Source organism: Cydia fagiglandana, chromosome 25 (genome assembly GCF_963556715.1).
Source record: "Cydia fagiglandana chromosome 25, ilCydFagi1.1, whole genome shotgun sequence".
In the NCBI taxonomy this organism is placed as follows: Eukaryota; Metazoa; Arthropoda; class Insecta; order Lepidoptera; family Tortricidae; genus Cydia; species Cydia fagiglandana.
Window position 1 is genome coordinate 4001921 of NC_085956.1, and position 21502 is coordinate 4023422.

Genomic DNA, 21502 nt, shown 5'->3' on the forward strand with positions numbered 1-21502 from the left:
GAAAACGGAAGCTCCGGCCCGGACACGGCCCGGTCTAACGTGAGTCATTCTTAATATTAACAATTAATGAGTTTAGATGAAATTTGTAATAGTCTTGATTACTTACTTGTTAATGTTTGTAAGCAATCTTAAGTGATATAGTATTCTCCGAGACCACGGGGACAACGCCGTCCTCGAAACGTCGGAGGTAAATGCTTATACGGCCCCGACACTATCATGGATACTGACATTACTTTGACGGAATGACGTTTTTAGTGATAGTGTAGGGAGTCTCATGAAGGATTGACGGCAAGTAATGAAGTTTATTTTAATAATTTCCGTCAGTATTGGAGTTATGTCAAAGTAATGATACTAGAAATGACATTATAGAAAGAATGATGGACGATAATAAAGTTATTAAACATTTTTAATAATTTTTAAGAAATGTCAAAATAATGACATTATACTGATAGTGAGTGGAGCGCATTAAACTTAATTTTACGTGATTAAGTCCCGTCGTTGTGAATGAAGGATGACTCACGTTAGACCGGGCCGGAACTTCCGGTGCATCGTTTTCTACGGAAAGCATCACGTGATCGCCTGTCATGTCATAGAAAAGTAAGCGCCGGAAGCTCCCGGACACGGCCCGGTCTAACGTGAGTCATCCTTTATAAAAAAAGGAGGAATCGTGTAGTCAGTGTGACACTCAGCTTTTTATTTCTATTTACATTCAAATTATCTACATCTTCTTCTTCCTGGCGTTATCCCGGCATTTTGCCTGGGGTCCGCTTGGCAACTAATCCCATGATTTGACGTAGGCACTAGTTTTTACGAAAGCGACTGCCATCTGACCTTCCAACCCAGACGGGAAACTAGGCCTTATTGGGATTAGTCCGGTTTCCTCACGATGTTTTCCTTCACCGAAAAGCGACTGGTAAATATCAAATGATATTTCGTACATAAGTTCCGAAAAACTCATTGGTACGAGCCGGGGTTTGATTCAAATTATCTACATCTGTTAACCTAAAAGTTAAACCAGCAAAGCTCGTGGTAGAAACAGTAGGCAAACGGGTCAAACCGCATTTCATTTCCATCTCATGCACTACTGCATAACCGAGTAACGAAAACCACAATGTCAACATGCAGTTTTGACATTCGAAACTACGAATTTATGTTCAGTATTGACTGGTTTGTAATTAGTTGTTACTTGACTTCCGAGGTAAGAGTAATAAGCGTGTAAAACGGGGTGGCTTTGAAATGCTGGGGTGCGTTTGAAATTGAAATACATACGACCATGTATATATATTTAGGTACAATCTTACACAACCTTAATTACTTGTACTATACTTTACTATAGGGACCGTGCGGGCGTGCGTGTTGGAGGGTCTGCCATCTTGTGGCCTTAATCGGAAACATATATGCACATATACATTGCCAAAGCAAGTGCTACCATCTACCGACCTCGTCGGTACGTTTCCTTATGCATAGTAGGTTCTGTCATCTTGTGGCCTACATCGGAAGCATAAACGACACATTTACGCCTCGCGCCAAAAATCTGACGGCTCCTATGCCCTATAGTTCATGCACGGGGCCTAGGATTTTAGATTGAGAAGTATGATAATGGCAATGATATAAGCTCTTTTTATTTCGAATACTTTTTTCATAACTCCGTGCAACACGTGTTTTTAAAACAAATTAATTAGTCAACATTACCTGTTTTATTGTTTAATCACCTGGTTATTTAATAATTGAGGTCAGTCGTCCGTTTATTACAGATATAATTGCTAACTTAATTATAACCTTCATGAATAAATGGAATATGCTGTCGAAAGTTCGGGTATCACTCTGAAAAATCGCAGCCTGATTTTTCAAAGTGATACCCGAACTTTTCGTTTCGACCACAGATATCGCTGGCCCAATATTACAGGGTTCTATATTTCACTTTTATCGAACTGACATTTGGACAGTGTCATAGTGACATTCAGTTGAATTTCGACTATATTGAAAATGTAACATAGAAATATTGGGCCCTGTAATATTGGGCCAGCGATGTGCAAGTAGGGTTTGCACGACGGATCCGAAATGTATGGGAAGATCCGCGGATCCTGATCCAGATCCGGATTGCAAACCCTAGGCTCATCAAAACCGGTATTTTTTTTAAACACAGAAATAGCCCAAAAATTTGAATTATTTTATTCTCTGGACTGAATTTAGGTAATGGCTCCCTACACGATGGGCCAACGCCGGCAACTCTAAGGGACGCATTTATGCGTTAGAGGGAGCAAGTGATATTGCTATCTCATTCTACCGCATGGCTGCGTCCCTTAGAGTGGCCGGCGTTCGCCCATCGTTTAGAGGAGCCATAAAAAGTTGAAATTTTTACAGACTATTTATTTCTGTTGCCTGTATAACAACAAATACTAAAGAGTACGGAACCCTCGGCGTGCGAGTCCGACTCACGCTTGTTCGGTTTTGAGTACCTATTTCCTGTACAATGCTCCCACGTAGTCAGCTGGCATGTCAGTTGGCCACCATTCAGGTGTCAGTCTTGGATGTAAGCTCGACGTGTCAATGTGCAGGATGAGATATAGGTGGAGGATTTAACTGTTTTTAGGGTTCCGTACCTCAAAAGGGTCTGGTCCTGGCAGAATATCAGTGCCTCACCCATAGGGTGAAGCGTAATACTGAGCCAGAACCCTTTTGTTTTGCTGCGACGCATTCAGCATCCTTTTGTGTGAATTAATATTTATTTGTTTTTTCTATAGATTGATTGTTTTTTTACTGTCATTTTTGTATTTGAATATTCTGTGTGTATTGTGGCAAACAAATAAACAGAAACAGAAAGGAAAAAACGGAACCCTTATAGGATCACTCGTATGTCTGTCTGTCAGTCCGTCTATCATAGCCTATTTTCTCGGAAACTACTGGACCAATTAAAGTTGAAATTTGGTACATGTAAGTTTGTGACCCAAATACGGACATGTAACGTAAACAAATTTTAAACATGGGGGCCACTTTTGGGGGGTAAATGAGAAAATTAAAAAATAATGTTTTTCAAACTACGTATATCATATTACATATCAAATGAAAGAACTTATTGTAAGGATCTCAAATATATTTTTTTATAATTTTCGAATGAACAGTTTAGAAGTAATTCAAGTAAATAGGCAAAAAAATTACTACCCCCCCCCCTTTATCTCCGAAACTACCTACTGGGTCTAAAATTTTGAAAAAAATACACAATATAGTTTTTTACCTATGGAAAACCTATTAGAAATGTGCAGTCAAGCGTGAATCGGACTTATGTACGGAACCCTAGAAACGCGAGTCCGACTCGCACTTGGCCGGTTTTTTCTTAATAATTCAGTTAGATACTTACTGACAGGCAGCGTAAAGGGGTCCACAGATGACCAGTTCGCCGGACGATATCAGCCTGCCAGTTGTTCGGAGCTGTCAAATTTTGCGTAGGGGCCCACTGATTAACAGTCCGCCAGACGGTATCGGCCTGTCAGTTAGAACAAAATTTTGACAGTTCCGAACAACTGACAGGCCAATACCGTCTGGCGGACTGTTAATCAGTGGGCCCCTACGCAAAATTTGACAGCTCCGAACAACTGACAGGCCAATACCGTCTGGCGGACTGTTAATCAGTGGACCCTTTAGTAGGCAACGAGTGCTCAAAAAAATTGTAGAGGGAAATGCTTGGAACACAATTTTTGACTCTGTAACTTTGTTTGGACTAGGGAGGTGAACATATCAAAAGTCCCCGGCCGTAGCCCTTGAGCTGGAGGGTGGGGGGTCCCATTTTTCGGTTTTTCACTTAAATCTTGGAAACTTTGCGTCTTAGCGACATAACTGTCAAGTTAGTTAGTCAAGTTTTTAGATATCTTGGGCCCGATTTGGATTTTGTAATAGACATCTATTAGATATATTTTAGACATCACCAAGATACGATAACGATATGTTTAAGATCTAACCTGTCAAATTTGACATTTGCGCGATTCTGGAGATACTCTTGAACGATTTCCTCAGGATATGACTTAGAGATCCAATTCACATAGATATACCGGATGTGGCCTGTAACATGAGCAAATAATTAAAACATAGATTGTACTCCTCAAACGGTGACAATTTTGTTCTACAACTTTTAAAAATTATGAAGTAATTGGACTCTCTATTTTTCATATAAAATAAATATTATCTTCAATGGACGCCATCGCCACGCCATATCATTGTGATTGACGCGCTGGATTGACGTTGCATGTCATGCAATAAGTACATGGCGTCTTAGAATAAACTTTAAAGTGTATTAAATATCAAACAACAAGTTATTTTTAAAAGTCGCTGAACCAATGTTGGTCAGTATGAGGAGTACAGCCTACAGTTAAATTTTTTGCTCATATTACAGGCCACACCCGGTATTACGCTATCTAACGTAAAAGTGACATTGGTTGCCCGAATTGCGCTGCAAAAGAGAACTAGTTGATATCTAAACTATAACGTATCTAGAATAGATCTAGAACGTGTCCGTCTCTTGTGAATATCTTGAAGTTCGAATACGGCAGCTTAAATAGTTTTCGGGATATCCTCTCTTGAAAGTTTATTTGTAGCTCAAACTTGTTGATAAGCTCACTTTATATTTCGTCAATCTTACTAAAAAATAGTTACCAGAATAATGTAAAAAAAAATAGTATTAGTTTTTAAGTTTTCATTTAGTTTTATTTTATAGATAAGTTAGTTTATTTTTATATTTTTTTATATTTGTATCTACGCAATATAACCATTATATTTAAAAAAAAAAACAGTTCTCTACATGCTAGAACAATTGTTTCACACCATCCGTACCCCTGATCCATACATTTCCATACATACATACAACCATTGTTCTCTGAGAAGCGGGGCTATTAGGAGCACTTTCGCTTGCTTTTTACAGCACGTATAAGATGGTTGCCATGTTACCGTCTGTCGTGTCGCTACAATTGAACTTACCTAGGTTGGACCAAGCTAAGTCGGCAAGCTTTTATCGCTGACTGTACTTTTCTTTCCACAGGCAACTAATGCTCATCGAGACAATTTTAAAAACCCCAAACACAATTAGGTTTCGTTGTTTTATCACAGAGTGCCTATGGCCACCTCCGGTCTCCATCATCAGATCAGCTCGATGACACCATAATATTGCATTGTCCCCCGACTTACGTATGTATGCAAAATTTCAGCTCAATCGGAAACCGGGAAGTGGATCAAATTTAACTTGCAAGATTTGATTACACATTACACACAGACAGACAGACAACGGTCAGGTGAAACTAAATAAAAGCTTGTAAAAAAGGGGGGGAGGGTTATCGAGAAATGTGACGGCCACTAGTCGATAAAAGCACGATCATCATATGCCCGCAGCCTCGTTCCCGCGTTCGTTAGTTTTACGACATAATTATGCCAAGAAGCTAATTGTGATTTAGCGAAGATTGTAATAAAAGTAGTGTATTAAAGGCAGACGATTGTGCATACAATCTGAATATCTAGGACTACTAGACTAGATTAGGTACCAGTGGCGGCGCGTCAAACATATCCATAGGCAAGCCGGGGCTAATATGGCTTACATATTTCCTTTAGGTACAACTCTGCTCAAATGTCCAAAAACAGGCGAGCCGGTGGGAATCGGCTTTTATGGACGCGCCGCCACTGTTAGGTACCTATACATACATACATATATGTTACATGGTACATGTTATTTTAAATATTCTAGCTAATAAAATAATTCTCATTTTGATTCTGATTTTACTCTCTCTACACTCTTCAGGGCCCAAAAACACATTAAGCATTTTTTTACTGCGGCATATTGGTTCTTGATAATTGTATTATATTTATAACCAGAGCTCGGCGGGGGTGAGCTGTTTTCAGAGTTTGCACAACATGGACTTGCCTTGTCATTTGATGGTATATGTGGTGTAATTCAATAAGTAATGAAATTATTTTATTTAGGCTGCCTTTCCGCTACGATTTTTACTTCGCCATTAAAACAAATGAATTTTATAGCAAGCGTTTTTAGCAAACCTCTTCAAATAATATGTATCAAGAAGTTTATCAAGTGATAAGATATGATATCAAACCTCTTTAGATAGCCAATAAATCTGTTTAAGGATGCCATATTCAACTGAGTGCAATATTATGACAACGTCAATATTCTATTATTCTGTTGTGTTATTTTATTTATTATAGTTATTTATTTTTAAAGTTTAAGTTAAATAAGAAAACTTAGTACCTACTCGTTTTGTATATAAGGCATTGTCATTTTAGTTTAATTATTATTAAAAAAGTTTTATTTTCTTTTATTTTAATATTTTTTTCTAAGGTGTATCTATATTAATATCTACACATGACATAAGTGACGTCAAAATGGCCCCTGCCGAGCTCTGATTATAACACACGTTACAAACGCCAACGTGTGTTATAATAAAATTATCAAGAACCAATATCTTTCGATTTCGAAAGAAGAATATTTTGATGATAATAGGTACCTACGTTTTGTTTTAGTTAAATGATTACAGTTCAGTGGCGGCGCGTCAAACATATCCATAGGCAAGCCGGGGCTAATTTGGCTTACATATTTCCTTTACAACTCTGCTCAAACGTCCAAAAACAGACAAGCCGGTGGGAATCGGCTTTTATGGACGCGCCGCCACTGTTACAGTTTTAATTTGAATGAAATATTGTAAAAGTCGTTTAAGTAAGAATAACATCCTAAAAATTCTTTAACAATGCGTTTTTAGTTAACCTGTGAAGGTTAAATAAGCTGTTTTTCATTAAAATATGTGCGTATAAAACGAGTGACTTTAATTAATTCACATATATTTTCATCGTTGTTCATCAAAAAGGTTTATATCATAACGCTGGAATCCCATTAAATCTAATGGCCCCTCTACACGATGGGCCAACGCCGGCCACTCCAAGGGACGCAGCCATGCGGTAGAATGAGATAGCAACATCACTTGCTATCTAACGCATAAATGCGTCCCTTGGAGTGGCCGGCGTTGGCCCATCGTGTAGAGGAGCCCTAAGCCCCAGTTTATATGATTCATGTCATTCTGATAACCTAAGGTTCATTTGCTATTTTTTTTTTCTGATTTAGTTACTTTTAGATATAAATTAGGGATAAACGTAATATTTAGGTATCTATAAAATGTATGCTCTTTTATTTTTATTTATAGGTATTACAAAAAACGTGTTTTTATTTACAATTACGTACCATTAATTAATGTAATTATTTAAATATTTTGATAGTTTTATAACGAGTAAATAATTATATTTATATTTTTATAATATCGTTTTTGTTTTTTATTAAGTAATAAAATTAAAATACATCTAAGAAATTTGGCCCCTTTGGCATGGTGCCGAGGACGCTGGCAGCATTTCCCAGAAAGTTAGTTTTTTTATGTATTTACCTGAAACTTAAATAAACTTCATTATACTAAATCATTTATTTACATACAATATATATACAGTGGTACAACTAAACGAAATTAATAACTAGTTTAAATCTAAAATAGGCCCCTGAGGCATTGTACCAAGGATGCTGGCGGCATTTCCCCGCTGTATCGCAATACTGATACGTTGTGCGAGGTAGCCGCCAGCTCTTCGGTCACCAGTTACGTCAACCAGACGCTTCGCGATTTCTGCGAACAACTTCATTTAAGAAAAAGATTTTTTTTTGTTTTAGACATTAAATGGATAAAACTATTGACATATGATTACTTATTCAGACATTTTTACATTTATTTGATAATGTAATGTAATTTAATTTCATTCTTGAGTTTATTTAATAATGTTCATTATGTATATGTATTGACGATCATAATATGTGACGTCCCACGGGTAAAGGTACCTTATGGCGGTTGGCGCTTACGCTATTAAACGCCGCTCTCATATTATTGCGGCGCTATGCGACCAGCCGCCATAAGGTACCCTTTGCCATGGAACATCACATATTAATTCGTGTACATGATTTACATTGTATATCGTAATTTTATATTATCTTATTATTTCCAGACTACAAGCCATGCAAGCCAGCGATGGAGAATAATGTGGCCACGTTCATGCTGGACCTCCAGGACCCCCACACCTGTGGGGTCACCAGGGTCCTCAACAAACTTACCGTAAGTACATCACATCGGTACAGTCCGCAAAAATACAGACTGCGCGTCAAAAGTATCTACTCTAAAGGCTTATTATAAAGAGTATTTTATATAATTTTGTATTTTATAAATATGTTGTAGTTTAAACTATAATGTACTTATATATATTATTTATTTATGTATTTCATTAGTATAGTTTTTTTTTTTCACTCAATATACTTATTTCTCTCTCTGCACCAAATTACCTACGTATCTCTGTTTGGCCCATGGTTGACTGGTAGTAGAGCCAGTCTGGTAGAGAATGCCATTTGACATGAAGTCCGCCATATATACATTGTTGTATATATTTTGTGCAATAAACTAAAGTAATAACTAAATACGGATATATGTATATCTTTCTATGTGATACAAAAAACATGCCTAAAAACAATAAATAATAACAACTCGTATGCGAGAAAATATCGCATCGTATAATCGCCGTGTGAGCGTAGCCATAAGGTATCTTTTCCCGAGGAACGTCACATTTAAATTTATGTCGTCCCACCTTATCATCTCAAATATTTCACAGTATAATGGAATTATGCGAGCAGAGGGCCTACCGCGTACCAAGTTCGAAGTCTTGCCTCTCTGTCGCACTTGTAAATTCGTACGTAAGTGTGACAAGGAGGCAAAACGTCGAACGTGGTTCGGTAGGCCCTCAGAGGTGCGAAGTAATCCAATTACGGCCGTTGGCTTCATGATGAAGAAGGCTTCATCTGAGATATTACAGACTTGTCCTTAAAAATTTAATCTTTTGATCCACATCCTGGCACATATTATATTAAAGCTACATAATATATACCTACCAATGTACATAATAGGAAATAGTACATTACGGTATTTACGATACAAGTGCGAAAAGTAGGAAATGCGTAACGAGTGACGATTAATTAAAACACGACCGAAGGGAGTGTTTTAAATCAATACGAGGGAACCTTGGGTCCGCATGGCAACTAATCCCAGAAATTGACGTACGCACTAGTTTTTACGAAACCGATTACTATCTGACCTTCCAATCCAGAGGGTAAACTAGGCCTTATTGGGATTAGTCCGGTTTCCTCACGATGTTTTCTTCACCGAAAAGCGACTGGTAACTATCAAATTATATTTCGTTTCGTTTTGTTGGAATAAATCAACAATAAACTTTATTTACTATGTAAAATACTTATTTCTTTCTAATAAGACAATAAAAAGACAAATAAATAACTTATGAACTAAATATATCTATGAATAAAACTAAATTAAAACTAAGAACCCTAAAATATCTAAAATTAAACAAGCAATATAAAAACTACTGAAAGAGTGATAATATACGCGGGGAGGATCGCGGCGCAAAGGTGCCCATCACACTCGCTGCATTACCGCGCTGAATAAACTAATTTCAAACTATGTTCCAGGGTAAACGCACCTTCTACCACAAAATCGTGATAGAAACGGCAGGCGGCCGGGAAACGCACACGGTGCGTTGCGTGGTGGCTGGCAAACGCCTCGCCCGCGCCGTGGACTTCCCTTTAGATCTCATCGAACCTGAGTAAGTAACGCACTTTACTTTTATAATATAAAACGTGATAGAACCGCAGGCGGCCGGAAAACGCACACGGTGCGTTGCGTGGCAGCTGGTAATCGCTCGCGCTGTGGACTTCCCTTTAGACCTCATCAAACCTGAGTAAGTAACGCACTTTACTTTTATAGTATAAATTAGAGATGCAACGGATAGTTGTTTGGCCGGATACCGGATACCGGATATTCGGCCTGACCATCGGCCGAATATCCGGTATCCGGCCGCCGAATATTCGGCCTGCGGAACTATACCTACATTTCGGTTTTTCAGGTGAGCATTCTGCAGGTTTGACCTGTTTCTTAGTAAACGTTCGCGCGTACTCATTTCTAGGTTCGAAATGAGTTCGCGTGCAAGTCAGTGGAATGATTAAATTGTTTCAAAATAATAAACAAGTACGATTAAGACCGTGTCTGTTTCTTAAATCCAATTTGTTTACTCCGAAATCAACAATGTTACTATCTGGTATCCGGCCGGATAGTAGATCACTATCCGGTATCCGGCCGCATAGTAAAATAATGGCCGGATAGGCCGGATACCGGATAGTAACCGGATATCCGGTGCATCTCTAGTATAAATCGTAATAGAAACAGAAGGCGGCCTCGAAACGCACACGTTGCGGTGCGTGGTGGCTGGTAATCGCTCGCGCCGTGGACATCCCTTTAGATCTCGTCGAACCTGACTAAGTAACACACTTTACTTTTGTAATATAAATTGTGATAGAACCGCAGGCGGCCGGAAAACGCACACGGTGCGTTGCGTGGCAGCTGGTAATCGCTCGCGCCGTGGACTTCCCTTTAGATCTCATCGAACCTGAGTAAGTAACGCACTTTACTTTTACAATATAAATTGTAATAGAAACGGCAGGCGGCCGCGAAACGCACACGGTGCGTTGTGTGGCAACTGGTAATCGCTCGCGCTATGGACTTCCCTCTAGACCTCATCGAACCCGAGTAAGTATCGCACGTTACATTTATAATATAAATCGTGATAGAAACGGCAGGCGGCCGCGAAACGCACACGGTGCGTTGCGTGGCAGCTGGTAGTTGCTCGTGCCGTGGACTTCCCTTTAGATCTCATCGAACCTGAGTAAGTATCGCACATTACATTTATAATATAAGTCGTGATAGAAACGGCAGGCGGCCGCGAAACGCACACGGTGCGTTGCGTGTTGCGTGGCAGCTGGAAGTCGCTCGTGCCGTGAACTTCCCTTTAGAACTCATCGAACCTGAGTAAGTATCGCACTTAACTTGCTGAAAAGAACCATTCGGTTTCTACGATTACTATTTCAAAATAAAGAATACAGAAAAATAGCCTTGAGTAAGATATTAACTTCCAATCTTTTATAACACCGGTTACGTCGCTCTAAATTCGTGTTTATTTCAATCTTAAGTTACTACTTATCGTCATCGCGCCAACCAAGTAAGTAGTAAGCTACTTACTTGGTTGGCGCGATGACCCAAAATGAGTCTTGGCCTCCAACACAAGAGCACGCCACTTTGATCGGTCAGGAGCGGTATCCCGCCAGCTTTCGCCGACTCCGAGCTCACGGAGATCTGCCTCCACTCTATCTGCCGAACGGTATTTAGGACGACCAACAGGACGGCGTCCATTTGGTCGACCCAAGTAGGCCTTTTTGGCTGCCCGATCTTCACCCATCCTTTCGAGAAGTTAGGCATATTATAATTTGTTTCTACAGCAAATGAATTAACTTCCAGGAGTAGATTTTCCATTCACTTTAAACATGCCTCTGACGTATTTTTTCTACTTCAGAACAAACCCCTATTGTGAATGTCATTCGATAGCGTGACGAGCGTTCGCGTCTTGCGTTGTCTATTTTTGTATGGGATTTAGAACAGCGCGCCAAGCGGGAGGTTATGGAAACTCAAAATCACATACAAAATGACAATAACGCAAACGCTTACGTCACGTCATGCTATCGAATGAAATTTACACTAGGGATTTTGCAAATAATCTGTTTAAGACCTTACGAGTAATTTGACTAACTTTAACCCAATTGTTTGTTAAAGTGCCTAAGTTTCTAACTAGGCACTAACTATAGATACACGCTTCTAAGTGCCTAAGTTCGAGAATACATTACATTGTGGCTTCTCTATAATAAATTAAAACAGATTACATTTTTACATTTTTTTACCAAGTAGGTATTATTAATATAAGTAGGGCACACAAAAATATGGGGGCAAAGAAAGAAAACTAATTAAATTAACATTTTTATACAATGATCTTCTATTTATTACGGGTAATCAATATACTGTTGCTGTCTGTCCTTCGGGGCCCCCTGAGGATGGGGGCCCTGGGCACGGGCCCCGTGTGCCCTTATGGTAAAGACGGTACTGTGTTCTGTGCTTATATGGTAATTGAATAACATTTATTTCTTATATTTCCAGTGTAATAAACATCACGAGAAACGAGCAGGGCTACGGGCCTGATCCCATCCTAGCAGCAGTTGTCAAGCAAAACGGACGGCAGTGAGTACCTACTTTTGTTTTTGTTTAATCCAAGATCCATAATTATAATCCTAAAAAATACTAAAAAATTATGGCGACGCAATGGTTTTTAGGGTTCCTTGCCCAAAGGGACCCTATTACTAAGACTCCACTGGCCGTCTTATTAGCACGAGCGGTTAAACAACAACTTTGCCCCCTTGTAAAACAATACCTAGTACATTGTGCAACATGGGGCGTAACTTGAATATTGCAAACGAGAGTAAGTTCGAGTTTGCAATATTATTACGCCCCGAGTTACATACAATGTTTTTCATCACACTTGCAATACAAAAATTAAGTAGGTATAAAGAAAAAAAACTTTTAATTATGGCACTACATAGGCCTTTCAGTCTATTGCAGACTATACAAACAGTGTCAGGCAGGGCGACAACTTATGGCACTAGAAACCTCATAACTCCCTAGGGAGAACGCTTTTTCTATAACTCCCGCTAAACCTGCGTGCAATTCCACATTTACTGAGCGAGTGTGATGAAAAATAAATTAAATTACTGAGACAAGCAGAATAGTCCCAAATAATCGCTCGTTTTTTTTCATCTTCTTTACTCAAATTTTGGTCTTCGCGATCATTATGCGATCTAAGTAGACATTTTTAATTTCAGGGTGACAGGAGAAATCTCCGTGAGCCCAGGGACACCTCTGTCCATGGAAATCAACTTGGACGAGAAATCCAAGTCGGTCTACGGTCTCCTGGTCAACTACATGCACGTCACAGACACTGGGAAACAGCAGGAGACTATCATATTTAATGGGTAAGGATTTACAAGAGTTTAAAGGACTAGTGCCAAGAACGCACATGTGCGTTTGGACTTAAATTTTTTAAAGTTTTATAAATTTTGTTCCCTTGATTTAATGTTTTATCTTATTTTAGCACTTTTTAATGATATGGACGTTTCTACCGCGATATAATTTCATTATTTTGACCTTAAATACATCATTCGGAACCACAGCTGATTCAAGCCAGCTGAAATGTCGAATTAAATATAAAATAATGACATTATTATTTAGGTAGACCTGTTCCTGTTTATACCACTAAAGAATTTAAAATTTTATGCCTATAGTCGCACCAATAAAAATCTGCAGCGGATTTGATAGCCCGCGCAGCGTATATACCTAAGTGTTATTTATACGTCATAATTTCATAGAAGTTTCACGTTTAAAAACTTTAAAATGACACTTGCACTGCGCGGGCTATCAAAATCGCTGCAGACTTTTTACGGTCTGACTCTATTATGCGTATAGAATTTAAAAGATAACCTTTTGGATAGTGGAGAAATGTCTTTACAGTATTTCTGATTTTCTATCGGAATAAAAGTGAAAATGTTAACTAAGTTTGTTTTGTGTAGCATAAATTAATATACATATTAGTGATCTCAATGAGGTTGGCCGGTCGAAGTTTTTAGCAGATGGCGCCATCCGCCATCATAGCTTGCCCTGCCAATCCCTAGAATTGTGTTAATTTTTTGTTTTTTTAATACATTGGATGCCAGCCCTTTAAGCCAAAACCCATAGAAAAAGGGGCAAGCTATGATGGCGCCATCTATGCAAACCTTTGACAGTTGCCAACCTCATTAGATTTAAGTTTCCATATTGTACGCCTCTCTGAGGTAGGCCATGCAGGCGTTTAATTTTTTGAATAATATCATATGTAACTCATGACCAACAATAAATAAATTTGATTTCAATTGATTGATTAAATATTTATCTTTTTTTTATCTTTCCAGTTGTTCCGTGGACCCGTACCTATTCGACAACTTCATAACGACGGACGACGGCGTGCTGTCGGCCAAGTTCAGAGCGTTTAAATTCCCTGACACCTCCTACGTGCAGTTCAAGGGCACAGTGACCGTGTGCCTCGACAAGTGCCAGGGGGTAAGTGATCATTATATGTACAGGGTGCCCCATAAGTGACACGACACAGTGACACTGGAGGTAGACCAGGCCAAGAGGACCCAAACCAACTTAACATGACCCCAGTAAAAGTGGCACGGTTTTCAAGTTATTGCCAAATTAAGGTTTTTCATGAATTTTGACCGTTTTTAACATTGTTAGTGCCAGTGTGCACTCGGAAAGGTCTCGAAGTTAGTTTTTTTTATGTGTACGGCATCATGAATAGTTGATTAAGATAACAGAAGAGGTATTTTATCGATAAACATTGTAAAATGCAAAAAAATACCGGTTTAATCTTGAATTAAATTCACAGCGAAACATTAATTTCGACTTTGACCACCTGTCGTGAAAAAAAAATACTAGAAAAGTAATGAGCAAATAACGTCAAGCTATTAAGCATGTTATGCAGATTCAAAAATGGTATCATACATGTACCTTTCCGTAATAAAATAAGAATTATGATCATCTTTCGAATGCCTCATAAAAATTAGGTTAAAACTAGGAAATCTGCAATCCGTTGCTACTTAGTAAAAATAACGATTTAATGTTAAGATATCTCATTCTGGATACAGAAATAAAAAATCGCCCATTTAGTACCTATTTGCCGAATGCCTAAAAGAAAGAGATGGAAAATGCTTATCTCCCTTTTTAGGGGTATCATTGAGTTGATAAAGGTTCAAAGAAAATAAAATTCAGGTTGAAGTTTATTTGATTTATTAAAAATGTTACAGTAGATGCTCGAATTGTTTTCCCCGGGCTCGTATGCACGCTTGGCACCGTTTTGTAAAATTTCTAGTTAATTTCCTTAAATTAATTTCGGTGTTTCGTGCTGCCTGGAACACACGCTGCCGTAGTTCCTCTTGGAACCTTATTGGTTTTGAGTCCGCGTTCTCAAAAGGTTAGGAGAATGAGACAACATAACATCCACTTGCTCTACCTCGCTCTTTTTATCTCGACTTTGTCGCACGGTCGACTGCTACCTGGGAATATCCCAGGGCTTATCACTACGAAAAACAAAAGGAGTGGGGATAAGCCACGCTTGCACAACTTTGTCATCCTTATCTCTAGTAAGCATTCAGGAATGCTAAACCTAGTTCGTTACCTTGCGTTTCGTGCAACACCTGTGTTGTCTTTGCACCTCTGTTTCTGTGTTTCTAAACAAATCGACTTGGCATTCAACTGGACTCTGATTTCTTTTTGACTTGGACTGTTTGTGGAACTGAAACGACGACTCTGCCCTCTTCTTGGACACTGATTATTGTTTTGTGGAACTACTCCACTACAATGGCAAATCGCAACAATTACACCCATCGTGAGTACAGTGACATGCACATGATTTATGGAGAAACTAGGCGTGTATCTAATCGAGGGAATGTCACTTACAACTCAAGATTAGCTGCAAGACTGTACAATGAAAGATATGCAGATCGTAATGCCACGAATCACGAAGTTATTTTGCGAATTGTTAATGCATATCGCAATGGCAGAATGCCAGGACGAGCTAACGCTGAAGGAAGACCCCGGACTATTGACGACAACGTGGTTTTAAATATGGTACGGAGAGAGCCAGAAATTTCAGTACGAATGATTGAACGCCGCACTGGCGTACCTAAGTCCTCAGCACAGAGAATTTTAAAACGTAACAAATATCATCCGTACCATATCCAACGCGTGCAAACACTTCTTCCGACGGATTACGCACCTCGAGTTGCATTTAACCGACAAATGCTGCAAAAAATTAGAGAAAATGAAAACTTTTTTAATTAAGTTTTGTGGAGCGACGAATCTACGTGTAGAAGAGATGGGTATCTCAATCTCCACAACATTCATAGCTGGCAACTTGAAAACCCACACGAGGAAAGAGAAGACCGGTCCCAACACCAATTTAAAATTAATTTGTGGACGCGAATATTCAATGGCCAAATAATAGGACCGGTCGAGTTGCCAGCCATTTTGAATGGGAGAAATTACTTGCAGTTCTTGCAAGACGGTTTGCTAGACTTAATTGAAGACGCACCACTCGCACTCAGACGGAGGATGTGGTTCCAGCAAGATGGCTGCCCAGCACACTACGCTCGCGACGTCCGCGACCACCTCACACGGACATTCCCAAGAAGATGGATCGGCCGATTGGGACCAGTGGCATGGCCGCCGCGTTCCCCGGACCTGAACCCATTGGATTTTTTTTATTGGGGATGCTTAAAAGATAAAGTTAACTAAAACCAATAAGGTCCCAACGAAACGCAAGGTAACGAACTAGGTTTAGCATTCCTGAATGCTTACTAGAGATAAGGATGACAAAGTTGTGCAAGCGTGGCTTATCCCCACTCCTTTTGTTTTTCGTAGTGATAAGCCCTGGGATATTCCCAGGTAGCAGTCGACCGTGCGACAAAGTCGAGATAAAAAGAGCGAGGTAGAGCAAGTGGATGTTATGTTGTCTCATTCTCCTAACCTTTTGAGAACGCGGACTCAAAACCAATAAGGTTCCAAGAGGAACTACGGCGGCGTGTCTTCGAGGCAACACGAAGCATATCCGAAATTAATTTAAGGAAATTAACGAGAAATTTTATAAGACGGTGCCAAGCGTGCATACGAGCCCGGGGAAAACAATTCGAGCATCTACTGTAACATTATTTTAATTAATCAAATAAACTTCAACCTGAATTTTATTTTATTTGAACCTTTATCAACTCAATGATACCCCTAAAAAGGGAGATAAGCATTTCCCATCTCTTTCTTTTAGGCATTCGGCGAATACTAAATGGGCGATTTTTTATTTCTGTATCCAGAATGAGATATCTTAACATTAAATCGTTATTTTTACTAAGTAGCAACGGATTGCAGATTTCCTAGTTTTAACCTAATTTTTATGAGGCATTCGAAAGATGATCATAATTCTTATTTTATTACGGAAAGGTACATGTATGATACCATTTTTGAATCTGCATAACATGCTTAATAGCTTGACGTTATTTGCTCATTACTTTTCTAGTATTTTTTTTTCACGACAGGTGGTCAAAGTCGAAATTAATGTTTCGCTGTGAATTTAATTCAAGATTAAACCGGTATTTTTTTGCATTTTACAATGTTTATCGATAAAATACCTCTTCTGTTATCTTAATCAACTATTCATGATGCCGTACACATAAAAAAAACTAACTTCGAGACCTTTCCGAGTGCACACTGGCACTAACAATGTTAAAAACGGTCAAAATTCATGAAAAACCTTAATTTGGCAATAACTTGAAAACCGTGCCACTTTTACTGGGGTCATGTTAAGTTGGTTTGGGTCCTCTTGGCCTGGTCTACCTCCAGTGTCACTGTGTCGTGTCACTTATGGGACACCCTGTATAATTTGTTAAATACAGCATTCTTCTTCTTCCTCGCGTTATCCCGGCATTTTGCAACAGGCTTATGGGAGCCTGGGGTCCGCTTGACAACTAATCCCATGATTTGACGTAGGCACTAGTTTTTACGAAAGCGACTGCCATCTGACCTTCCAACCCAGAGGAGAAACTAGGCCTTATTGGGATTAGTCCGGTTTCCTCACGATGTTTTCCTTCACCGAAAAGCAACTGGTAAATATCAAATGATATTTCGTACATAAGTTCCGAAAAACTCATTGGTACGAGCCGGGGTTTGAACCCGCGACCTCCGGATTGAAAGTCGCACGCTGTTACCGCTAGACCACCAGCGCTTCTTAAAAAATACTGCATTATAACACTTTAAACTCTCGCGTTTTGTATACATATTTAATTATTCAAACGGGTCTGTCGCGATATTTCATTGTTTTTTTTTTACCTTAAATTCCGACGTTTCAGCTGAGTTGCCCCAGCTGTGGTCACGGAAAGACAAAAATTATATCGCGGTAGACCCGTTTGTGTAATTAAATATGAATACTGCATTACTTTCCCAAATTAATTAATATTGCTCTGCTATTCCGCGATACAATAACATGCTAGTGTATTATTAGTGCTAACCCGTTATACATATTAACTTGCGTGAAAATAAATACGCAAGTAAATATAGAAAACCGTCACCAAAATGACAAAACTCGACACGTGTTTTCGTCTCTCTTTTAACATCATCAGGATATAAATCCTGTTGATACGTCAAATACATTCACCTTTTTATCATTAACAGTTGGTCCATCAAATCCTAGATGTGCGTTGGTCCCGACTGGTCCCCGTGTTCTAGTCTCAGCCTAAGCGATGTTTTTTGTTTCTCTATATTTTATAAACTGTGATGTCGACAGTCCTGCCGGTGTATTATGGATGGCTTTACCCATCTTTATCCACGTGATAAAATAACTGTCACTTTTTAACACCGTGGGATAGAAAGTGACGGACACCGTTTTATCACGCTGTCATGTAGACAAGAACGAGCATCATATCCGTACTGGACTTTGAAAATCAAAATAGTCCCGTTAACAATGCATTATTCTACAACTCAACCTGTTTTATAGGTACAATGCACCAACGGTGTGACAGGCTACGGTCGCAGACGCAGGTCGATCGCCTCCGGTGACAGCTCCAACAAAGTGTACGAGGTGTCGCTCACGACCTTCATCAAGGTCGACTGGAAGGACGGCGAGAAACAGGCAGGTAATATGATCGTGCATGCAACGCATATGTGCGTTTTTGGCGTTTGATAAAATAATTGATGTTTTACCGATTATTATTTTACTTTAACTCGAATGAATAGGGTATTCTCCTACTAGTCAAACCAGTTTCTTTTTTGGAACTGTCAAAACGATATTTGCTATTATGAAATTTATATGAAACATTACACAATGTTTTTCTAATAATTTTCTGGTGGTTTATTTCAAGCTTAGTATGAAATAATTCATTTAAAATACAAATACCCTATTACCTATTGATAAAGCCGTTCTAAGTGAATATGATTCTAAATATGAATATATTTCATTTGCAGAAGACGTCTTAGCACTTCTCAAGAATTTAAAAGTGGCCAATCAGCGATTAGAAGACAATGACGCCACTGACACCAGCCCCATCGTCCTATACCCTGAAGAAATCGTAGCCCACAGCTCCGCCAGCGCGCTAAGATGCAGTGCTCTTGTAGCTTTAAGTTTATTATTAGTTATGTTCAAGTAAAAAGTTTGCACAAGCTCAACTGAAAACTTACAGCCGTATTCGAACAATGAGATACAATACTTTTTTTGTTTTCGGTAACTTTTGAGACAAAAAAAGCAAAATTAGAGCTTGTAAAAACTGTTAAGTAGACATAGTCTTGTCAATATATTGTGTAGATAATGTATACAAAGGTGGATGAGGAATCTCAAATTTTGAGCATTGATAAAGTGCTATTCAGATCTCAAACTGAATATCTTGTGAACTATCTTTTTCATTCTTAGTGCCGCATTGTCAGGCAAATGTGTGTATCCGAGGCACACGCCACCGTTTTAAGTCCACCGTAAGGTGGCTTGGGTTCGACGACGGTGCCGCCCTTCCACACATCGATTGAAACCACTTTTCTACCCTACCCACATATGTATTACCTAACCCTTTGCCTATGTACTTATGATTGTTTTAATGTAATAAATCATTGGGCTAGCGTGGGGACTATAGCCCAAGCCCTCTCGCGCATGACTCGCATGAGAGGAGGCCTGTGCTCAGCAGTGGGACGTATATAGGCTGAAATGATGATGATGATGAATAAATTTTTGACCTGGTTAATACTAGGAACAACATATTTTACAATGAGGAAATCCATTCTATTGAACTATAGAATTTATAGCCTACTTGTAGTATTAAGGGAGTCATAAAACCTTGGCACGACTATTTTATTTAACACGCTACGTTGTAGCCGATAACACGGGTTTCCCGGTGTGTAGCGAAAATGCTTCGTAGATGCAAAACGACAACGTGTCGTGATTAGCGCTGAATGGGTTAATACAAAATTTAATCTTTTTTTTAATGTATTCAGGTTTTTTTTGATAAATATGACGGACTGGCGGTCAAAGGGTTAGGAAGACTTTGTAAGTAAATTTCGTCAAATGTTATCTCAATTACTTCTTCGTTTCGGTGGCTGATACAAGTTGTGAGAAGTGTCAAACAAACGAAAAAAAACGGAATAAAATACATACTAGTTTTATTGAGCATTTGGTATGTGTTTTGCCGTAAATATTTTGCTTTATAGCCTAAATGGTGTCATGAATAATGCATTATGATCCCCAAACGCATACGTGTCGTCATGGGTTAAAAATGTAGGTAGTGCTTGTACATTGATACATTATTTTTTCCTAATGTGTAATGTATATGTACTAAAGAAACCTAATAAACTTTGGGCGGAAGATAATGCAAAAACAAAAGACATGTAAGAAGATAGAGATACGCAAAGACCTTACCTCGTTGGGAAACAACGAATTTAATTTAAGTGACAAGTGATTTTTAACTTAATTTTAAGTGCTTTTAAATTTACTATTGCTTTTAATTGGCATTTTCGCAAAACGTTGAACTACTTTAAATGTCTCTAAACTATCGTATTACTATGAAAATATTTTAATTTGTGTTATTTCAAGTACACATACTACTATTCTTATTTTTTTTATTTCGTTTTTTTTTTAAACGTTTTTTATGGTTTCTTAAGCAATGAGTACAGGTAGGTTACTTAATATAAAATATTATTTTACACACACTACACTACATAAAGTTGGTCAAGCAGATCTTGTCAGTAGAAAAAGGCGGCAAATTTGAAAAATGTAGGCGCGAAGGGATATCGTCTCATAGAAAATTTGAATTTCGCGCCTTTTTCTACTGACAAGATTTGCTTGACCGTCTATAAAAAATAACAATTATTGAGGTTTTAATAAAAAGTATATATTTGGAGGGAATGTCGACCCCAAAACTGTATAATTTGTATCTGCAAGTTTTAGTGATGACTATGAAAAAACGTTATTGCGAAAATGCTGATGTTACTATACGAATTAAATATACTGCCATTTACAATCATTTTCTACATCACAAACTTTTTATGTACTTACACACCTATTTTACACAACCCACATTCGGTGTAGGTACCTACGTCTACTTTTTTTTACAAGGACCTACATAGATATTCTAGACATAGATAATCATAATAAGTTCACTAGTCTTATCATAAAAAAGTATTGTATACATAGACCAATCTGTCTAATAACTTTTAATTGTGACGTCCCACGGGTAAAGGTACCTTATGGCGGTTGGCGCTTACAATATTATTAACGCCGCTCCAATATTATGCGCTATGCGACGTAAGCGCCGGCCGCCATAAGATACCTTTTTACGTGGAACGCCACAATTATTCTTTTACATTTTACTCAGTAATAATATTTAAAATGGACTGTTCAGTACAATATTGTACACGACCAATATTTTTAA

The 21502-nt window shown here is 38.6% G+C and overlaps 1 protein-coding gene and 1 long non-coding RNA gene across 3 annotated transcripts in view; both read left to right on the plus strand.

Moving 5' to 3' along the window:
* The window catches only part of LOC134677060 (uncharacterized), a 74948-nt gene extending 53689 nt beyond the window's left edge, over positions 1-21259 (plus strand). For both annotated transcript variants that reach the window (XM_063535498.1, XM_063535499.1), the window contains exons 4-10: positions 8026-8132; positions 9548-9681; positions 12117-12197; positions 12836-12985; positions 13958-14105; positions 18589-18727; positions 19056-21259. In XM_063535498.1, coding sequence (XP_063391568.1) covers positions 8026-8132; positions 9548-9681; positions 12117-12197; positions 12836-12985; positions 13958-14105; positions 18589-18727; positions 19056-19237 — 941 coding nt within the window. In that variant the 3' untranslated portion in view covers positions 19238-21259. The remainder of the gene's footprint in view (positions 1-8025; positions 8133-9547; positions 9682-12116; positions 12198-12835; positions 12986-13957; positions 14106-18588; positions 18728-19055) is intronic.
* LOC134676912 (uncharacterized) lies at positions 14150-14884 on the plus strand. The gene is made up of 2 exons (XR_010099964.1): positions 14150-14465; positions 14521-14884. It is a non-coding gene; the product is annotated as an uncharacterized LOC134676912 (long non-coding RNA).
* Positions 21260-21502: the final 243 nt, after the last annotated feature.